Consider the following 21,169-nt stretch of genomic DNA (forward strand, 5'->3'; position numbering starts at 1 on the left):
GTTACTGCTGAGGGATGTGCCAGAGGGTTTTATCTTTATATCAATCAGTCTTTTGTGCTGTTGCATGGGAAAGGCAAGATGAGATACAATAGGGGTAGGATGTGCTGGTACATGGGAGAGGATGGAAGGAATGGTGGGAAAAATGGGAAGAAAGGAGCAATTGGGATAGTGAGGCAGTGGGAGCCAAAGGGCCAGGAGATTTGGAAAACAGAAACTAACGTTGACTTAGTTCACAGCTAGTTCAGTCAATTTTTGTCACAAAGAGGCAGGGAAGGGAGAAGGGAAGTAGTTGGGAAGGAAGGTGGGGAAACATGGATATGAATGGGGAAGTGGAAGGATTGAGGTAAGGAGTAAGTGAGGAGTGCAGGAGGGTGAGTGGGGAATAAGAAAGTGGTGAATGGCTCAGGGCCAGAGCTGATTCTCAACTGAATTCAAGTGGTAACAATGAACCAGAGTTCAATTTCTTCACTGTGGTTGTGCAGGGAAACGCACAGGACATGGGCTTTCTATGCCTGTGAGTGGGCTGTGAGACAAATCTTCTCCATCATGACGGAGTGCTATTGTTTCCATTTGGAGGAAGGGGAAAGCATTGGCTCCAGGAAGGGCAAGCAAAGAGAGGGTTAATTTGCTTATTTGTGGGTGGTGAAATTCCTCACGCCTTCCTGAGGAGGGTAAGGGATTCAAATTGTTTCCCATTGGAGTGGCCTTGCTTCAATGCTTCACTCCCTGACAATGACCCAGGCTCTTTAACTAACATAGGAACTATCTTTCACACTCTGATTAAAGTCTACATTTGCTTCACAAAGTTTTCAAAGAGCATTTAAAGGATGGTATGTGGGATAATTACATTAATCAGGAGTTGGCATGACAACTGTTTGTGGCTTCTATTGCATAAACAGATCATTTGCACTGAGGACAGTTTCATAATCTCTAAAAACACCGTGTGCATGCAGTTGCAAGCAATCAGTGTTCAGAAAAAAAACATACTACAGAATAGACTTTCTAGCCACAGGTTTCTCTTCCTAAAATGATCTCATAGTCAGCAGTATCACCTCGGCACTGATTAACTGTTTCCCCATTTATACTCTCCCTTTGGGGCATGGACAGGGTTACTGCACACAGTCTCTTTCCCAAGGTTGGCAAATCGAGAACTAGAGGGCATAGGTTTAAAGTGAGAGGGGAGAGATTTAATAGGAGCTTGAGGGGCAACTTTGTTACATGTGTATATGGAACGAGCTGCCAGAGGAAGTGATTGAGGAAGGTACAATAACAACTTTTGAAAGGCAGTTGGGACAGGTACGTGGATTGGAAGGATTTAGAAGGTTATGGGCCAAACACTGGCAAATGGGACTAGCTTGGATTGACATCTTGGTCGGCATGGACCAGTTGGGCCAAAAGGCCTGTTTCCGTGCTGTGTGACTCTAAGGATCACTCTGGGTCCCCTTCATTTCCCACTTTCAGAGAAGTGATTTAGGGAGCCTTGATGAGAATGAGAACCCACAAAGATTTCTCTCCACCTGCCACACTCAGAGACAACTTAGACCTCCCCACCACCACGCCACCTCAAGCCCCATACCCCTCTCCCAACCCCACTTTGTTCTACACTAGGGAGGAAGTTAGACTCTTTAAGGACAGGTAATGATGAGGAGTTAATGGATTTGCTGTCAATCCCTTCTGTCCCACTTCCCAGCGCCTAATTCCTGATTAAAGTCATTATCTCATATTCCATCATTAAAATGCTCTTTGAAAACTCTATGTAATAGATGTAGACTTTAATCAGAGTTTGAAAGTCTATTCCAATGTTAGTTGAGCCCTAGGTCATTACCAGGGAGTACAGCATTGAATCCAAATGAAGGGTCTTGACCCGAAATGCCAACTGTCCATTTCCCCTCCACAGATGCTGCCTGACCTGCTGAGTTCCTCCAGCAGATTGTTTTTTGGTGTTTAACAAACTTATTTCCCAAGTGAGGGTGAGTTTTCAGAGACTGAAATTCTCTTTAAAGGATACAGTTTGTGGAAACTTCCCATCAGTTCCACACAATTAATCTGGTCATTATCACCTGCTGTTTGCAGGAGCTTGTTGAGAGCAAATAGACTGTCACACTTCCCATATTACTACACATCAACAACTTCTTCACTGATTGCTAAGTGCCATCGTGCCCTGAAAGTTGCTGTATAAATCCATGTCTTTCTTCTTTGAAATGCAAAATTAGAATATTGTTTATTTGTTAACGTGAAGTACTAATTTTTTTTCTCAAAACCCTTCCAGTATTTACATGAAAATGGAGTGGTCCATCGAGACCTCAAACCAGAAAACTTACTGTATGCAGACCTATCATCAGCTGCACCATTGAAAATAGGTAAGGCTCATTTTAAGCTAATTTAAGGTACACTTTGCTTCAAATTTGAGGTCAACTCATTGTTACTTCACAATATGGAGAAAGAGTTCCTTTTTAGAACATTTAGTACAGCACAGGAATAGGCCCTTTGGCCAATGATGTTGTGCTGAACTAATTAAACTAGTAATTAAATGCCTAACTAAACTAATCCCTTCTGTCTTCACAAGATCCATATCCCTCCATTCTCTGCATATTTATATGCCTATCTAAGAGGCTCTTAAACGTCTCTGTTGTACTTGCCTCCACCATCACCCCCGCAGCACATTCCAGGCACCCACCACTCTGTGTAAGAAACTTGCCCTGCACATCTTTTTGCTGTCAGTTTTGCAAAGAATGGCTGGACATGGCAGAGAGGACATTTCAAATTACACTCTGATTAAAGTTCAGTGGCCTGAAAACTAACTCTGCTTCCCTCCCCGCAGATGCTGCCTGACTGGCTATGCATTTCAGTTTTTTTTTGTTTCCATTAACATTTAACTGAAATGCAATTTTAAGAAGTACTCTTTCTACCAGGAGTAATCAGCCAGCAATCAGGACAGATCTCCCAGTCCAAGAACATAGGGCTGAAGCAGAATACTGGATCTGCTACATTGGCATAAACTCATAACAAACCTCAGCTGACTGGCTTTATGCTATAGTGGCTGAATGCCTTTACCAGACGAATCAGTAGGGAAAAACCTGCCTCATGTTTTTTGATGTGTTAATGTAATTCTTTGAATTTCTGCGGCCATAAATCATAAAAACCAGAAAATGCCTTACAACAGTTAGTTTGTTTCCCGAAAGAATACTCTCATAATGAAAGTCAGCTTCTCTGTGACAGCATTGAAGATTTTCTTTAAAAAGCTCCCATTTTACTGAGATTGAAAACTCAAGCCATTGGAAATGCACTGCTTACAAAGCAAAAAGGCAAGATAATATTTCGGGTACAGACCTTGTGTCAGGTCTGACCTTGGACCGATTGTTCTAAGCCAGTTGGAAGACCCAGACTCACTACCCACAGCCTCCATCCATCTCACAGTTGCTTCATTCAGCTCCAGAGGGCCAGACAAAGCTGATCCTCCCACCCGACGGACAACAAGTAAGGTGGAGTGGACTCCGAGCAGTAAATAGACTTCTGCAACAGATCTGGATGCCCAGTTCCCCCGGACACCCTGACTGCTCACAGCTTTTTAACAATTTCTAAATGTCTCTGATAATCAGAAATTTTAAAACTGTTCAAATAGATTTAAATTATTTTAAAAATATTAAAGCTATCAAAAATTAAAATAAATCTAATTGAAAGCACATTGAAGCATTGGCAAATAACTAAAGACATCAAGTCAAGTCGAGTTTATTGTCATGTGTCCAAGTATGGTGAGGTAAAGTATAATGAAAAACTTGCTTGCGGCAGCATCACAGGCATGTAGGTACAGACAACACACAGAATATAAATTATACAAGACAGTGAAGTGAGAGAAAAAAAGACTGTACAAAAACAAGACCTTAGTGCATAAAAAGAGACACAATCAGAGACAAGTCCACATAGCGCAAGAGTGGTCTGTAGTGTTAGGGTTGTGCAGGTTGGTTCAAGAACCTGATAGTTGTAGGAAAGTAGTTGTTCCTGAACCTGGTGGTGTGGGACTTCAGGCTTCTGACCATAGCAGTGAGGAGAGAGCATGACCCAGATGGTGGGGATCCTTGATGATAGATGCCACCTTCCAAAATAAAGTAAGATGAATATTGTATTTGCCTGTGCTAACAGTTTTCCAAACTATCAGCAACCCCACTCCTCCCACTCCCCCCTCCCAGGGTAAAGCTGAGGACTAGATGCCGGACGCTCTCTTCCATGCATCTGTGCTTTGCCACAGGGCTTAATGGCGAGTCCAGATGGCAGAGCAGGGGAGACAGGTGTGCCTGCGTCTGACCTCCAGCTCATCTCACACTTCCTCCTTCCACTGCACGTGCATGGAAATCTGAGGTATGCTGAAGCGGTTCCCTTTGGAACCATCAGTTATCAGTCAGTACAATTCAGACCATTGGCGAATGAAATCTGGTGTCCTGTTGAGTGTTCTCAATGGGTGAGCAAATGGGCCCTTGAATCATGACCTGTAGTGCTAGGGTTTTCCCTCCTTTCAGATATACAGCCTGCTATTTATTTCCAAAAGTTTCAGTTTTTATTTCAAATTTCCAGCATGTGTATTCTTCCTAACTGGGGTGTGCGTTCTCTCAGGAAACCTGACAAGATTTGGTAGCAGTTTCATCTCTGGGGTTCTTAAGCATAGATTATTTTAGTTAAAACTAAATAACACACTGATTTTCTTTTTGTTATACTGTTCCCTGAAGCATAATTTATCCCCAATTTGGAGTGACTTGTAGTTTTCTGCTGTCAGGTCATTAATGGAGGTGCACAGGTCCCTGAGCTGTAAGGCTTTCTGACGCCAGCTCTGATGCTACCATAGTATGCTGGGACCCCATTCAGTGCAACCCCTCGGTATGCTGATTCACTACAGCACCCTTAGTCTTCCAGACTGAACACTCGCAGATACATACCATCACCCCCACCCCATACTTTTTTTAAAATAAACATCTGCTTGGTCAAATAAAAAAAACTACAGACACTGGAAAATGCTGGAGATACTCAGCAAGTCAGGCAGCTCCGTGGAAAAAGAAACAGGGTCAGTGTTTCAGGTCAGAGACCCTTCGTCATGTTCGGCCTGACCTGCTCAGTATTTCCAGCATTTTGTTTTACATCTGCTTGAGCCGTGTGCCATAGTTCTGGGTCTGCATGTTGCAGTTCTTGGTCCGTGTGCCACAGTTCTTGGGCCGTGTGCTGCAGTTCTACATCCCTGTGCTGCTGTGGAACCCTGGTTTCCCTGCTGCTGTGCTGGAAACCCAAGCATGGCACGAATCCCTGACTTATCACTGGCATTTCCATAGCTAAGAATCAGCATTGGATGCTGAGTGGTCACACTGCTTGCCCCAGCTCTCCCATCGCCTATGGATGGGTGTGGGGATGTGACAACTGCCGTTGGGCGAGCTGGGGCAAGCAGTGTGACCACTCAGCATCCAATGCTGACTCAGGGCTGTCCCCAGGCCAACATGGTGAGTGACAACCATTGCTGGCAACTGCAGCACCTGCTCCATGCATTGACAGACCACCCTGATCCTACAGTTTCTCTCAAAGAGATACCTGTCTCACATTTCTTTGGTAGGCTGCACAGCTGTCTCAGCTCTGAGGTTTCTTTATTGTGACAAAATCAATGAGCAATTGGAACTGATGAGAGATAATGTAAGAGCAACAAACAATCGAGAGTCATAGAGTAATACAGCATGGAAACAGGCCCTTCAGCCCAACTCATCCATGCTGACCAAGATACCCATCAAAGCTAGTCCCACGTTTGGCCCATATCCCTCTAAACCTTTCCTATCCATGTACCAGCCCATGTATCTGCTGGGGGAACTCAGTGGGTCGAGCAGCATCTGAGGGAGGAAAGGAATTGTTGATGTTTCGGATTTAAACCCTGCATCAGCACCTGTAGTCTCTTGTGTCTCCGGAGAGGATGTAGGATCTAGGCAGTCTCTCAATACATGGAGCGGCTCCTGCTACCCCTAGCAATGACTTGCAATCGCCATGGCAACCAGGGTGGAGCCCTGAGGCCCTCATCCTCAGCAGTGAGCAGTTATATCACCCACCCAACACCAGCCATCACGGGCGGCCTCTCCACACAGAGCTCAGGGCCATTCATTGGTGTGGGAGTAACAGCAGAGGGCAGGGATTTGCAGCAAGTTTCTAGCACAGCAAAATGCATCAGGGAAAGGGCAACAGTTCACACAAGTTGCTGGAATAGCAGCACTGTCAGTAATTCATCTCAGGCTATAATGACCCCTTGTAGTACTATTAGCACTCTTTCCTGAGAATGCATCCTAACCAATAAGTGAGGTACCAGTGTACTTAAAGTTTGCTTCACCCAGACTATGACAGAAGCCCTTGATGGAGCAAATGGCCTCCTTTCTGTGCTCGGTGATTCTAATCAAAGAACAGTTGGAAAAGTATAATAAATTGTGTGGCAATAGCTTCTAAAGTGACTTCACTGTAAGGTTACACTTGAGCATTAAGACACAGCTCTGAGATTCATAGTTTAGTGGTTACATCATGATGAAGAGCCAGGAGCTGGGACTAGCTGGACCACTTTTTCAAAGAGCTAGCATTGGTCCATAGCCCAGTTGCCCTCCTTCTGTGCCACACTAGAGAGAGTGCAGAAGAGATGTGTGAGGACAGTATTTTGCCAGGTCTGGAGAATTGTCAGAGTGAGAGACAGCCTAAAATAGGGTTGTTTTCTTTGGATTAACCAAGACTGGGGTGAGATTTAATTGAAGTGTATAAAGTCATAAGAGATCCAGAAGGGCTGAGCACCTTTAGCAGAGAGGTCAATAACTAAGGATCATAGGTTTAAGCTAATTGTTAGAGGATTAAGAGAGGAGTTGAAAACAATATTTTGCTCAACGAGTGGTGGAGATTTGGAATTCACAGCCTAAATAGCAATAGAGGCAAAAACCTTCAACCACTTAAAAATTACCTGATGAGTACTTGAAGACCTGTAGGACTGTGGACTGAGAGCTGGGAAGAGGGATCAACCTAAAGTCCATTTTGAGCTTGCTTGAACACAATGGGCTGATCGATCTCTTCCTCCTCTGTAAATGTCTATGATTCCTCAATTCTAAGTTCTAACGAGTACAAAGGACATTGTATAAACTAGAAGTGCAGCTCGATCTTGTTCTACAGCAAAAGTGGCATCTTTACTCAGGAAGGGCAGTAGGGATATACCAGGTAATTACAGATCTGTTCATCCAGCATCAGTGGTAGAGAAGTTATTGGAAATAATTCTGAGGGGCAAGTAGAATCTACACTAGGAGAGGAAGATCCTGTTTAATTGAATTTTTTGAAGAGGTATCAAAGTGTATTGATGAGAACAGTGAGGTTGATGTAGTCCAGTAAGGCATTGAAAAGATCCCACTTGGAAGACTGGTCCAACAGGTTAGATCCCATGGAATCCAGGACCTGAGGAAGAATTCTTTTCACCCAGTCGGGGGTTGGAATGCATTGTCTGAGGGTGTGGTCAAGACAGAGTCTCTCACAACATTTAAAAGTGCCTGGACAAGCACTTGAATCACCAGGACATAGGAAGCTGTAGAGCAAATGCTGAAAAGTGGATTAGTATAGATGACTACTCAATGGTAAGCAAAGACATGGTGGGCCTGTTTCTGTGATGCATGACTCTATGACTCCACTGGCTTCAGGTACATTTACTTTTCTTTTTATTTTTAGCTGACTTCGGTCTGTCCAAAATTGTGAATGAACAGGTTACCATGAAGACAGTATGTGGGACTCCAGGCTATTGTGGTGAGTGGAATAGGATTTATTTCAATGTCTAACAAAAGTCATGATCCTTATATGCAAAGTTACTGAAGGAACACAAGCCATAAAAACCATCTGCTTTTATGAAGGAAAAACTTGCTCTAATTTGAAACCTATTTATAAGGACAGAGGGAACAAGGAAATCACCGTAAGGGTGAAGTGTTAATTGGGTCATTTTCTTTTATATAATTCTGGTGAGTAGGTCACATTTTCACAGTGGTATTCTCCCAAAGGTATGAGAATTGAAATAATTCTACCATCATCCAAAGAATAGTGGTATCCAGAAAATGACCAACAGTGGCTTCTCTTCCTGCTGTCCCAGTGTTACATCTGGAGACCAGCTGAAAAATCCACCCAACCATATTTCTGATCCACAGGGTGGTCTTCACAAACATCATTCAAAAACAGTGTTGATTTCCATACAGATACTGTTCTATCTCATTGGCTTGACTTGGACCACCTAATGCCACATGCCTCTGCTTCCCTACTGCTGAAATCTCATAATCACCTCTAGATTTGACCATTCAAATTGTTCCTATCTGGCATCCCATGTTTCACTCTCCATAAGCTTGAGGATATTCACCACTCTGCTAACCAAATCCTAACTCACACCAAGTCCTGTTTACCCATCACCCCTGTGATCATTGACCTGCACAAGTTTCCTCCTAAGCAAGTACTTGATTTTAACATTCTGTCCCTTGTTTTCAAATTCTTTCGTGGTCTCCTCCCTCCTTATCTCTGTTATTTCCTCCAGACCTCTAATTCTGACATTCCTCCAATTCAGAACTCTTATTCGTCCCTGAATTTAATCACCCCTTCACTGGCCACTGTGCCTTCAGTTGCCAAGATCTTAAGTTGAGGAGATCCTCCACAAAGCTCTCTGGTTCTCTCCCCCTTTAAGATCCCCCATAAAGCCCACCTCTTTAACTAAAGTTTTAGTCATATGCTCCAATATCTTCTTTGTGGCGCAGTACCAAAATCTATTATTTATACCACTTCGGAGGAGTACTTTGGGTTATTTTACCAGGTGCTTTAAAAGTACAAGTTGTTAGTGGTATTGCTGGTATTAGATGTTTTTTCCAACATTGTGCTATCACACAGACTGACTAACACCCCATTCCTCTCACTCAAAACACACCCAACCTGGTCTTCTATTTGTTCCAACGTACCATTGCCCTTCATCTATGTTTTGGTTCTGTTAACTAAAATAAAAATATCTGGGTTAATGCATTAGTACAAAGGATTCTCTGAGCTTCAGAGTTTTTTTTTCTGAACCTTCCAAGGGCGGAAGTAAAATCCAAAATGCAGTGGTTGGCTGGATCACATGTATCTTATTGGGCGGCTTCAGAGAGGTGTGAGACAATCACAGATGGAGCTGTGTTAAGCGGCCTGTTTTTATCGTGGGAAGTGTCAGGTTTGCTGCCTTCGTTCTAATCTTTTTCCTGTCACAGTTAACAGTCATTGTAACAGAGAAAAGATTATAACCAAGATGGAATCAGACAGCCCTAAGCAAAGACGAGTTTTCACAGTGTCTGTTGCTCTCTCCGCTTGCGTTCATGTCAAGATTACGAAGCTAGCAGGTGGGGATGAATTTAATCTGCGCTGTTCATTTCAGAAAAATGTGACATGTATAAATAAGGCTTGAATTTTTCAGTTTTATTTCAGGTTCAGTTCAGTTTTTTTTTGTTTTTATTAGTGTTTGGCAAAATCAGTTATTTTTAGTGAATTAAAAAATGATTCAAGGGATGCGTTAACTTTCAGTCTCCATAAAGCATAGCTAAATCCCTCTGTACAACAACATTCTGTACTTTCTCATTCTAAGTGTCTCTCCAATAGCAATTACAGACTAGTTCAGGCTTTGCTTCAATCAATTCTTCAACAAAACTTCCATTTCCTTTCATGTAATCCTGAACAGCAATTGGTTCTCACCCATTCCTGGCCACCCTTCTCCAACCTTTTCCATCACCGTCACACCACAACCAGCGCATCCCATGAATAAATGGTTTTGGTCCTTGACCCATAGAAACAGTTTGAGAACCATACGGGACACCCTGAAGTCAAAGTGAATGAATGATGAATGTTGCATGGTTGTCATTTATCTCCAGCATGGAATTCACTGAAAAAACATTTCTGGTAGATCTTCAACATTTTTTTTCAGATAAAACTGAAAAATTCAGGCCATATAATGCTTGCTACCACTCTGTAGAAAAATGATCTCCTCAGGGAAATTTTTAAAAGGGTTGCTTTTTACTTAAAATTGCCATGAAAGTTAGACAATAAGAAATAAGAGCAGGAGTAGGTCACGTTGCTGCTCAAGCTGGCTCTGCTATTCAGTAAGATTCCAGCTGATCTGATCTTGGCATTCACTCCATTTTTCTACCCGTTCCTTATAACACTTGGAGACACAAGAGAGTGCAGATGCTGGAGTCTGGAGCAACAATCTTCTGGAGGAACTCAGCAGGTTGAGCAACATCTGCGGGTGGAAAGGAATTGTTGATATGTCAGGTCAAAACACTGCACCAGTCCTGATGTAGGGTTTCAACACGAAACGTCAACAGTTCCTTTCCTCCCACAGATGCTGCTTGACCTGCTGAGTTCCTCTGGCACATTACTTGCTGCTTATATCACTCAACTCCACTAAAGTCCAAGTGTCTGTCTATCTCAGTCTTGAATATATTCAATAACTCCGCCCCCACTTCTCTCTGGGGTGGACAATTCCTAAGGTGTGCAACCTTCTGGCAGAAGAAATTCCTCCTTAAATGGGTGAACTGCCCATTCTGGAAATGTGCCCTCCTTGTTCTAGCTTCCCCACAAGGGGAAACTACTCAGCATCTGCCTAGTCAAGCCTCCTCAGAATCGTACATGTTTCAATAAGATCACTTTTCATTCTTCTAAATTCTGTTGAATATAGACCCAACTTATTCTCCTTTTCCTCATAAGAAGCCCCCTTCATCCTAGGAACCTTGTCTAAATTGTCCCCAAAGCAAGGATATTCTTGTGTAAATAAGGGGACCAAAACTATGCACATGAACTCCAGCTGTGGTCTCACCGATGCTCTGTTCAGTTGCAGCAAGATTCACTCACCTTTCCATTCTGTTCCTTCTGCAATAATTGCCAGCATTCCTTTTGCCTCTCTAACTATTTACTGTAGCTGCATTTGAAGTGTCTGTACTTAATGTATGAGGACACGGAGATCCCTCTGTACAGCAGCATTCCATAGTCTTTCACTCCTCATCCAATTAAACAGTATTATGCTTTTCTATTTGTTCCACAAAAATGATAACCTCACACCTTTCCACATTACATTCCACTGCCATATTTTTTTGTCTACAGACTCTTAGGGACCTCTTTACAACTTTCCCACCCACCTTTATATCATCAACATATTTGGCGACTGTACACTCAATTCAGCTCATTCACTAACGTACTTTGAAAATAGTTGAGCTTCAGCTCCTGTGGTACTCTATTAAAAACAATTTTGACCCATTTATCCAGACTCTTTGTTTTCAACTTGTTAGTCAATCCTCTACCTGTGCTAATATATTACTCCCTGTGCCCTGAGGTCTTAGAACCTTTGTATATATCGCCTTGTGGAAATCCAAAGTTCACTTCATCCACTGGTTCCCCTTCATCCATTCTGCTTGTTAAGTCCCCAGAGAACCCCAATAAATTTGACAGATATGATTTCTCTATCATAAAGTTAACTCTGCGTTATTGTAGACACAAGAAAGGCTGCAGATGCTGGAAATCTGGAGCAACACACAAAATGCTGGAGGAACTCAGCAGGTCAGGCAGCATCTATGGAGGGAAATGAACAGCAGACATCTTGGGCCGAGTTCCTCCAGCATTCTGTGTGTTGCTCTGTGTGATTGTCTTATGGTTTTCTAAATGTCTAGTCACTTCTTCCTTAATAATGCACACCAGCATTATCCCAGTGACAGATGTCAGGCTTTTAATTTTAGCTCCTGCTCCGATCTAATTATTTTACAAAATAACACAACCTCCTTGTTTGTTTTTTTGTATTTATTCACAGGATGTGAGCTAACTGCAACACCTTAACCAATCAATCAGTTTGTGAAATGAACAGCATGCGGTCTGAACAAGTGTAAATTAGAGTGGGTGACTTCAACATGAAATCAGATACAGAAAGAGAATTCTAGGGATAAACATCGGGTTAATAGAGAAAACAGAAAAATAAAAATGAAAAGTAAAAATCTCAGGTGTTTAAATCATGAAGTGTGATTCTCTGCACCTATAAATGATCCATTCTAAATTCCAACTCAGGATTTATTACCCAGTCTTAACTACCTTTGAATTAAGTGGTTTGCTTGGGGGAGCCAGTTCAACAGCTGTCCATTACTGTCTCTGGCTTGCTGGCCTCAGGCCATGTGTTAGTACTGTATTCATGTAACGTGCTGTAGCCCTGCTTTTGGCTGTCTGTTTTCCAGTTTAGTGCAACAAATCCTGCAGATATAGTTAGGAAGCATCTTGGTTGGTGGGACTAATCAGAATCTGTTGCCCAGAGACACAAGAGACTGCAGATGCTGGAATCTGGAGCAAAAAAACAATCTGCTGGAGGAACGCAGCAGGTCAGGCAGCAGCTGTGGAGGGAAGTTGACATTTTGGGCCAAGACCATTCATCTGAACTGAAAGAGTAGAGCGGAGAGGAGAGAGCCAGAATAAAGAGGTGAGGGGAAGAGGTGGAGCAAGAGCTGGCAAGTGATGGGTGGATCCAGGTGAGGAGGGGTGATAGGCAGATGGAGGAGGGAAGAGTGGAAACAGCAAACTGGGGAGTGAGAGCTGGAGGCAACAAAGGGCTGCAGGTGATGGAATCTGATCGGAGAGGAAGGTGGAGCATGGAGCCAAATAAGGGGACGGCAGATGGGAACAGTGGGGGAAGGAGCCAGTGGGAGGAGCGTGTGGGTGATGGTCAGATGGAGTGGGTAGAAGCGGGGAAAGAAGTAGGGTAATCGGGGGCTGGAGGGGTGGGGTGCGTGTAGGAGGAACTGGGTAGATCAGGAGGAGAGTCTGTTGCCTAATTATCACCCCTGCCATTCCTTTTAGACTTGAATTCTCTAATTTTGGAAGAATGAGAGATCTTATTGAAACATATAAAATTCTGACAGGGCTTAACAGGCTGGATGCAGGAAGTTGTTCCTGTGGCTAGGGTCACAGTCAGAGTTACAGGGGAAGACAATTAGGATTGAGATGAGGGAAATTTTCTTTACTCAGAAGGTGGTGAACCGGTAGAATTCTCTCCCACAGATGGCTGTGAAGGGAAGTCACCAAATATATTTAAGAAGAAGATAGATACATTTCTAGACTCAAAAGGTAAGGGAAGGGAACAGGTGTATAGTATTGAGAAAGAGAATCAGCCATAATCATATTGAATGGTGGAACAGGCTCCAAGAGCCAAACGGCCTTCTCTTGCTCCTGTTTATCTAAGTTTCAGTGCTTTCTGTCTCCCTCCTTTCGTGAATAGGGGTGTTATATTTGCCATTTTCTAATCTGCTGTGACCTTAATAGAATCTGGATGATTTTGGAAGATCACAACCAATGAATCCATTAGCTACACATCCACTTTGTTTACAAATCTAGGAAGCCAGCCATCAGGTCTGGCTATTTATTTCCTTTTCTCTTGTGATAGTGAATGTTTTAGGTTCCTCCCTCCCTTTTGTTCCCAGCTTTTTCTGCTTTTTTTGAATGCTGTTAGTGTCTTTTACCATGAAGGTGGATGCAAAATATTTTTTCATCTCCCAGTTCCTTATTTCCCATTATTAATTCCCAAGTTTTATCCACTAAGGAGCCGACATTCCCCTAAGCCAATCGCTCCACTTTTATGTACTTATAGAAACTTTTACTGTCTGTTATTATATTTCTCTCCTAATCTATTGTCTCCCTCTCAATGTTGTTTGGTAATCTTTTGTTGGTGTCTAAAATTGTCATAGTCATATGGTCTATCACTAACCTTCACAACATTTAATGTATTTTCTTTCAATTCTTTAGCATCTCAGTTGGCCATAGATGGCTCATTCTTCTGTAGTTTTTATTTCTCAATTGAATATTTTTGTTAAGAATTATGTCATACCTTCATAAATGTCTGCTGCTGCTTATCCACCATTTTACTTTTTAATATATTTTTCCTATCTATTTCAGCCAAATTTGCCCAATTACCTGTTTTTCAAGAACCTGTTATTTTTTGATTTATTCTGCACTGTTTGTTGGCCCATGGATTCCTCCCACCAGTGACTTCTTTCTTTTGCTATTTCTTATCTCCATTGAAAATCTCCTCAGTCATTTCCACCTATGACTAATTCTATCCTTTCTTAACAGAGCTATCCCACTTCCTTTTCCTTTCTATCATTCTGAAATGTCAAATGCCCAAAATTATTTATTTCTTAGCCTGGGTCAACTTGCAACTTGTTTCTGCAGTAGTGAAGAGACTGTAATCTTTTATTTCTATTTGTGCATTTAATTTGTCTACCTTGATATTATTGTTGTATGCATTCAGATAAAAAGCCTTTAATTCTTTCTTGTAACGTCTTCCCCATTTGAACTCTACTTGCGAACGCACTCCTGTAGAGTCAAGGAGACACAGAGAGATACAGCATAGAAACAGCCTTTGGCCGACTGAGTCCAGGTCAACGAGCAACCATCCCTTTTTTTTACAGTAATCCTACCCTAGCCACATTACTGTCTCCACGTTCCCGTCAATTCCCCACCCCTGCCCCAGATTCCGCCATTAACCTACACAGTAGGGTCAATTTGTCAATTTAAAGTGATCAATTAGCCCATCAACCTACACGTCTTTGGGATGTGGGAGGAAACCAGAGCACCCAGCGGAAACCCATATGGTCACAGGGAGAACATACAAACTCTGCACAGACAACACCGGAGATCATGGCTTGGGCCATGGTCCGGGTGCAGATAGATGGGGCTAGGCAGAAAACCAGGCCGGCATGAACTAGATGGGTCAAAGGGCCTGTTTCTGTGCTGCAGTGCTCTATCAGAAGTGTACCCCGGTCGCAGGAGTGATGAGGCAGCAGCTCTACTCATTGTGCCACTATGCTGCCCTTACCTTTGTATGCTTTGCCTTTCCTATCTGAATCTAGTTATCATTACCTATTCACTACCTTGCACTATGATGTCCTTTTGCTTTAACTTTCTAAATTTCCCTTCACCTCAACCCTTCCTGGTTGATTAATTTAAAGCCTTGAGAACTCTTCCCTATATTCTGCTCCTAATGCAGGGTCTCAACCTGAAACGTCAACCATCCTTCTGCCTCCACAGATGCTGCCTGACCCGCAGAGTTCCTCCAGCAGTTTGTTTTTTGCTCCAGATTACAGCATCTGCAGTTTCTCATGCCCCCTACTATTTTCCGCTTATTTAATTAGTATAATTCATTGCCACCATCACAAGATGATATTAATAAAAATACTCTCCATATGTTTAACTATTAGACAAGCTCTAGTTTTGTTGATATGCTGCAAAGGGCAATGACATCTCTTGGGTTAAATCCACACATTAGGTATCAGGCGAGAAGATAGCCAAGGCTAACTTAACTCATTCTCCCAGGTGCTCCGGTTTCCTTCTACAATCCAAAGATATGCTGGGTGGTAGATTAATTGGCCACTGTAAACAACTGCTAGTCTCAGGCGGTTGGTGGAAGAATCAAGGGGCTGTTAGTAGGTTGTGTGAAGTAATAGGTTACAGGGAAATAAATCAGGGAATGGGATTGATGAGTTTGCTCTGATAGCTGGCTTAGATTTGACGGGCCAAATGGCCCCCTTCTATGTCCTAAGGAAATATAAGAACTCCCGGACTTCATTAACTTGCTCTTGATTGATTTTTTAAAATTTCAATATTAGACTTTATTCATGATAAAAAAAATATATGCAAAGGAAGTAACAGTGCAAAAACAAAGCATTAACATTCATGGTCGTTACATTCACTTGTGTAAACTTTAAAGAAAAGCACAGACAAACAGCACTATTCCCACTCAAGTGATGAGGTGATACCCCTTTCATTGTTCGAGGGGCTTCCCCACCCAACTCTGCCCCTCCATGACGGGTATATGAACTCGCCCAAAAGCCAGATTCAGAAATGGTTGACCAGTTCCAAACACTTCAACTCCAGGCTCGAATAATCATATTCACCTTATGCTGGCAGTAAATAGGTGACAGCAATAACTTTAAAGAGTGGGAATCCTCAAGAAATTTCACCTCATTGCCATCTGCTTCAGTATCCTATAAAGTCTTTAGCGGAGTCCATTGTCCTGTTGTCCTTTCCAGTATTACTTTGTTGGGATTAGCATCAATCCTGGAAAGAATATCACTTTCTATGAATCAGAATGAAAACTAGCCAAGTCTTCCCCTTAAGATGTAAGTGCTCAATCCATGGGTATAATCAATCAACTTTTGAACAATAAGGAAATCCAACAGGAAAGTGGACAATTTATCGGATCGTCCATTTTATTAAATGGTGGAATAGGCTTGAAGGACTATATGACCTGCTGTTTTTTTTTATGTTAAAGTTGAAATATGCATGTACATCATCCAAATCAGGATGTTTTCTCGGCAAGAAATGAAAATAATAAATTTCCTAACAAGTCACTTTGGCGCTACAAGAAGGGATATTCTTAATATAGAGAATTGCTGATTTTTTTCTGGGGTTATGGTGAGAATTGTTTTATAGAGTAAAAACATGTAATCTCCAGCTGTCCTGCTTTCGATAGGACTGAGGAGGCTCACTTCTAGTCACTTGGTATTGTATTGATCTGATCACATTTGAGCTGCTTTACTTTATGATGTGACAGTCAATCATTGGGTCACTGAGGATGAGTGTTACTTTCATCTTTTTAAGTGCCAGACATTAAAGATCTAATCCATGTGACTCTCCCCAGTAGTTCAGAGGTTTAGACAATAAGTATCTGAATCACATGGACCAGGAAATTGTCCGGTTTAATCCCTGGTTTGTGTTGTTAGCTGGTATAAACGGGGATTAAACCGGACAATGGTAGTGATTGAGCTCACAGTTTCTACTTCTAGTCATTGTCCTGTAATTCCTATTGATCACAGGGCTTGCATATTAGTGACAGAGCGATTGCATTAATGGACTACCAATTGGGAGGTCAAGAGTAAAGGCTTAGAGGCATGAGTTCAAATCCCACCATACCAGCTGAGAAATTTGTACAAATAATATCATCAGGAATAAAATGATCATGAAACTGATGGATTTGTGTCCACCAATAACCTTAGAGAAGGAAATCTATTGTAATTACCCATTTTTTTCTGTCAATGATTCCACACCTCCCAATACCTTTTAACTAGCCTCTGAAATAACTGAACAAGCCACTCAGTTGAAAGACAATTAGTGATCGGCAGTAAGCACTAGCAATACACACATCCTGTGAAAGACTTGGATCCATCAGGTGATACCAGGTTTTTGTAATATAAAAAAAATTCACAGAATATTTTAGAGAATATTGAATTCTAATTTTATAATATAGGAACTTTCAGAGATCAAAAACAGTATGAACAAAGGTACTGGTTTTCCACCTTTTCCATTTTGTTTCAGCACCTGAGATTCTGCGAGGTTGTACCTATGGACCCGAGGTAGATATGTGGTCTGTTGGAGTCATTACCTACATCTTGTAAGTATGGAGACATTTGCACCATGCTAACACTGTTGCGAATAACTTGGGCTGAAGCCACCAATTTGCAATATGTTTTGTCCAAAGTGTGCATACTAAAACAGAAGTAACCCAAAGATGACCAGCCTTAGGGCCTGGGTTCATGCTGACATTAATTTGAACTGCTGGCCTTATCATATAGGCAGCTGAATTAATCTGAAGCTGATGAAATACCTGCATAAATAGTGGAAACCTGCAGATAAAGCCTGTCTTAGCAAATGAGAAAATAAAACAGCTTTATTTAAAAGCCATCTTTTGGAAAATGCAGAATCTGATCACATTTGAGCTGCTTTACTGGTCCCAAGCAACATTGCTTGGTGCACAGGAGTTACTCTCACTGCTTGCACTGAAAAATCTGGACTAAGCTTTAGTCAACACTCAGTCAATGGACTCTGCTTGTGCTGAATTGTCCACATTGAGATAACAATTTGCCATTTACAGATCCCCATTTACTGATACAGAAGAAGGTCACTGAGTCCATATCTGATTTAAACCAAGGCCCCGACTGACCTTGCAGGTAGATGGAAAAGATTTCATGGGGCTATTTTGAGGAAGACCCCCGTGTCCTGGGCAATACTTACTCCTCAAGAGGGACCTTAACCTTCTGGTTGGGAACGGAGGTTCCAATCTTAAAAAATACTTAATTGATTGAACAGGGATTAAGGATGTCCTGGAAGGGATGTGAAAGGCACTAAGCTAGAGAAGGTGCAGAAAAGATTTACAGGAATGTTGTCTGGACTAGAGAGCTTGAGTTAAAAGAAGAGATTGCATAGGCTGGAACTGTTTTCCCTGGAGCAGAGAATTCTGAGGAGTGACCTTACAGAGGAGCATAGATAGGATAGATGGTCACAGTCTTTCTCCCACTGTAGGGGAGTCTAAAACTAGAGGGCATAGGTTGAAGGTGAGAGGGCAAGAGTTAAAGGGAATCTGAAGGGCAAGTTTTTCACACATAGAGTGGTGGGCGTATGGAACAAGCTGCCAGAGGAGGATGTAGAGACAGGTACAATTACAATGCTTAAAAGACATTTGGACAGGTACATGGATAGGAAAGGTTCAGAGGAATATGGGCCAAATGCACGCAAATGGGATTAATGTAGGCATCTTGGTTGGCATGGATGAGTTGGGCTGAAGGGCCTGTTTCTGTGCTGTATAACTGTGAATATTTCCATTCCATCATCACAGAGAGGACAGGACCTTACCCAATGATTTTTTTTAAGAGTCTGTCTCCTAGAGCAGCCCAGCACCAACACCCCCTTTCTTCACTGTACATGATGTTTGTGGTGTTGAATGGTCCATTTTGTAAATTCGAGTAACATTCTTAAAGGTTAGTCATTGCATAAGGGTTGCATCAAGCTTCAGGCTACAGCTGGCCAAGAGTGTCAATGAATGTGTCAACCCAGTGCTGCTGAGCCTCTGTCAGCATCCAGGCAGCAGATGGTACAACTCTGCCCTGGTAATTCCCAGATCCATTCACAGAGGGCACATCTCCGCAATCCTTACTAGGACCCACAATAAGGACTGCAGTTGCAGCTTTCATGTTACCTACTGAACACTGTGTAATATGATTGAAAGTATGACACACTATGACAGAGGTGATTCTTAGCAAGTGTTCAACATTATTGGTAGTCTAGCATTTCATTTCAGCAGATCTGCTGTAAAAATTAATGGACAGAAACTCATGCACATCTCTGCACCCGTATCTACTTCTGCTCTGCCATTTTGTTATATCCAGAAATAGTGGAGGAAGAACTCTTCTAACAAATGAAGCTTGTATGATAACATCATATGGTGCCTTCATTAAGACCTGAAAATGCTTGAAATATTCAGCAGGTCAGGTAGCATCTGTGAATAGAGAAATATTTCAGGTCTGACATTTGATTCAAATTAGGAAAATTTAGTAGATGAACATGTCTTAAGTTGTAGAGAGGGGGGAGAGGTGGAGAATATAAAGGGAGTGGCTACAATAGGGAGAAGACCAAGAAAGGTTAAGTAACCCAGTGATGCTGGTGCTGGATGAGAAAGGACAACAAAGGCTTGTTAATCACAGCTGATCTGCCTGGAAGCGACGTAAATTGAAGGAGATGAATCCAAAGAGAGGAAACAGAAAAAGAAATGCTGGAAATCTGAAATAAGAGAGAATGCCTGAAATACGCAGCAGATCACATAGAGAAAAATAGAGTTAACTTTTCAAGTTGATGACCTTTCATTAGAATTGGCCAATTTTGATGCAAATGGAAAGATTAGTTATCTGAAATTGTTGAATTCAATGTTAAGTGAAACAAGTTGAAAGATGAGATGCTGTTCCTCGAGCTTACCTTGGATTTCTCTGGAGGCCAAAGACGGGGAGGTCAGACCGAGAATGGGATGGAGAATTAATGTGATGGGCAACTAGAAGCTCACGGTCACTTTTGCAGACTGCATGGGGGTGTTATCCCAAGTGGTCAATCAATTTTTCTTTTGGTTCCTCCATTGTAGAGGAGATCCTGTTGTGAGCACTGAATCCAGTACACTAGAAAACGTGCAAGTGAATTGCTGCTTCACCTGGAAGGAAATGTTGTGGGAAGTGAAGGGGTAAAAGACCAGGTGTTGAATCTCCTGAGGTTGCATGGGAAGGTGTTCTGAGAAGGGGTGTAGGAGTTGGTGGAGATGGTAGAATGAACAGTGGGGGGTGTGCTTCACTTGGAATATTGAAAGGAGAAGGAAAGATGTTTCTCATGGCAGAATCACATTAAGGTGGCAGATGTTATGTGGGTCAATTTGTTGCATGTGGAGGTTGGTGGGATGGAAGGTGAGACCAAGGGGAATGTTATTCTTGCTCTGGGTGGGAGAGATGTTGAGAGCAGAAGTGTTAGGCAATGGAACTGATGTGGTTCAGAACCCTGTTAACTATGATGGATGGGGAACCACATTTCAGGAAAAAAGAAGACATCGCAAAAGCACTGGAGGGTTAAAGGTGTCCTCGTCAGAACAATTATGACAGAGCCAGTGAAAATGGGAGAATAGTGGAAGTAGGGTGGGAGGAGGTATAGTCAGTATAGCTCAGGGAGTCTGTGGGTTTGTAGGGGATGTTTGACGTTTGGCTATCCCCTGAGATGGAAATAGATAATTGAGGAAGGAAAAGGGATGGATCATGTGAAAGTGAGAGCAGGGTGCAAACTAGCAGCAAAGGAGATGAAACTTTAGTGTTCTGCACAAGAGCAGGAAGCAGTGCCAATACAGTCATCAGTGTACCAGACAAGAGAGCTGAGCACGGGGCCTGTTTGATTTATAACTTCTGATAAAAGGTCATTAACCCAAACCTGTTCTTCAACTGTAGTAGATCTCTTGCATCAATTACTACATATGCCTTTTAATTTCACTTTGTGTTCAAATACTGCCTGACAGTTACCTTTTGCTTTCTTTCCTAGACTCTGTGGATTTGAACCATTTTTTGATGCCCGGGGTGACCAGTATATGTACAGCAGAATCTTAAACTGTGACTATGAGTTTGTCTCCCCCTGGTGGGATGATGTGTCCCTAAATGCAAAAGACTTGGTAAATATTGCAGGGATCTGAGAAACCATTGTAGGCCAGTGTATCTTTTAACATATTATAGGACAGTATATCTTTTAATGACTGAGAGTCTTTTAAAAGTACTCAGCAGTATTAATTCATTGTTATCCATCTCTGAAATAGTTTGTATTT

At 42.2% G+C, this 21,169-nt stretch overlaps 1 protein-coding gene across 2 annotated transcripts in view; it reads left to right on the forward strand.

Annotated features, from left to right (window-relative positions):
* The window catches only part of LOC127582685 (calcium/calmodulin-dependent protein kinase type IV-like), a 95,466-nt gene that overhangs the window by 67,931 nt on the left and 6,366 nt on the right, over positions 1–21,169 (forward strand). For both annotated transcript variants that reach the window (XM_052038236.1, XM_052038237.1), the window contains exons 6-9: positions 2,270–2,360; positions 7,705–7,779; positions 17,371–17,446; positions 20,893–21,019. In XM_052038236.1, the coding sequence (XP_051894196.1) occupies positions 2,270–2,360; positions 7,705–7,779; positions 17,371–17,446; positions 20,893–21,019 (369 nt within the window). The remainder of the gene's footprint in view (positions 1–2,269; positions 2,361–7,704; positions 7,780–17,370; positions 17,447–20,892; positions 21,020–21,169) is intronic.

This window comes from Pristis pectinata, chromosome 24 (assembly GCF_009764475.1).
Source record: "Pristis pectinata isolate sPriPec2 chromosome 24, sPriPec2.1.pri, whole genome shotgun sequence".
Lineage (NCBI taxonomy): Eukaryota > Metazoa > Chordata > Chondrichthyes > Rhinopristiformes > Pristidae > Pristis > Pristis pectinata.